Genomic DNA, 681 nt, shown 5'->3' with positions numbered 1-681 from the left:
TATGTATGTATGTAAATATGTATGTATGTCTGTATGTATATATATATATATATATGTATGTATGTATGTATGTATGTATGTATGTATGTATGTAGTATGTATGTATGTATGTATATATATATATTATTATATATAATGTACGCACAGTTTGATAAAGAATACCTATAACAGCCTCAATAATGTTCTCGAGCGGTTGCATCAATGGTTCTCCATCTTCCTATTAGTGGGTAACACCAGCTGTCTCTCTAATCTCTTGTTTCTGCCACTAACACATGGCCATATACACATACATGTATTAACTTATATGTACAAAAACAACACCTCCCTGCGTACAGAGTGCTCGAGAGCTCGTTTCACAGTCTCAGCAACATCCTCGAGCGGTTTCATCAGTCGTTCTTCTTCTACTTAACTGTGGGCAACACCAGCTATCTGTCCATTGGACTGTATCTGCCACCGCTAGGTTTGATGTGTGCGGGTTTGCTGCTAACGGCTATCACCCTCTGGCTCAGCAGTGGTGACTGGTTGTTGCCTGCAACACACTGTAAGTAAACGTATTGCGTTTCAGCGTAAGATGTGTGTTAATGTGGTTGTCGGTTTAAAGTTTTTGCTTGGCAGATTGTATTGGTTGTTTGGGATGTATAGAAAATCGTCAGCATTGTATGTGCAAATGTATATATATAT

General features: G+C 38.0%; 1 protein-coding gene across 1 annotated transcript; it reads left to right on the top strand.

The window, feature by feature from the left end:
- Positions 1-335: 335 nt before the first annotated feature.
- SARC_17984 (hypothetical protein) lies at positions 336-549 on the top strand (the record flags this gene model as incomplete). Its single annotated transcript, XM_014287932.1, has 1 exon — positions 336-549. A coding segment is annotated over one exon (214 nt), but the record flags the coding sequence as incomplete, so codon positions are not given.
- Positions 550-681: the final 132 nt, after the last annotated feature.

The sequence above is a fragment of the Sphaeroforma arctica genome (genome assembly GCF_001186125.1).
Source record: "Sphaeroforma arctica JP610 unplaced genomic scaffold supercont1.13094, whole genome shotgun sequence".
NCBI lineage: Eukaryota > Ichthyosporea > Ichthyophonida > Sphaeroforma > Sphaeroforma arctica.
The sequence above is the reverse complement of the archived record's forward strand: the minus strand, read 5'-3'. Positions and strand labels throughout refer to the sequence as shown.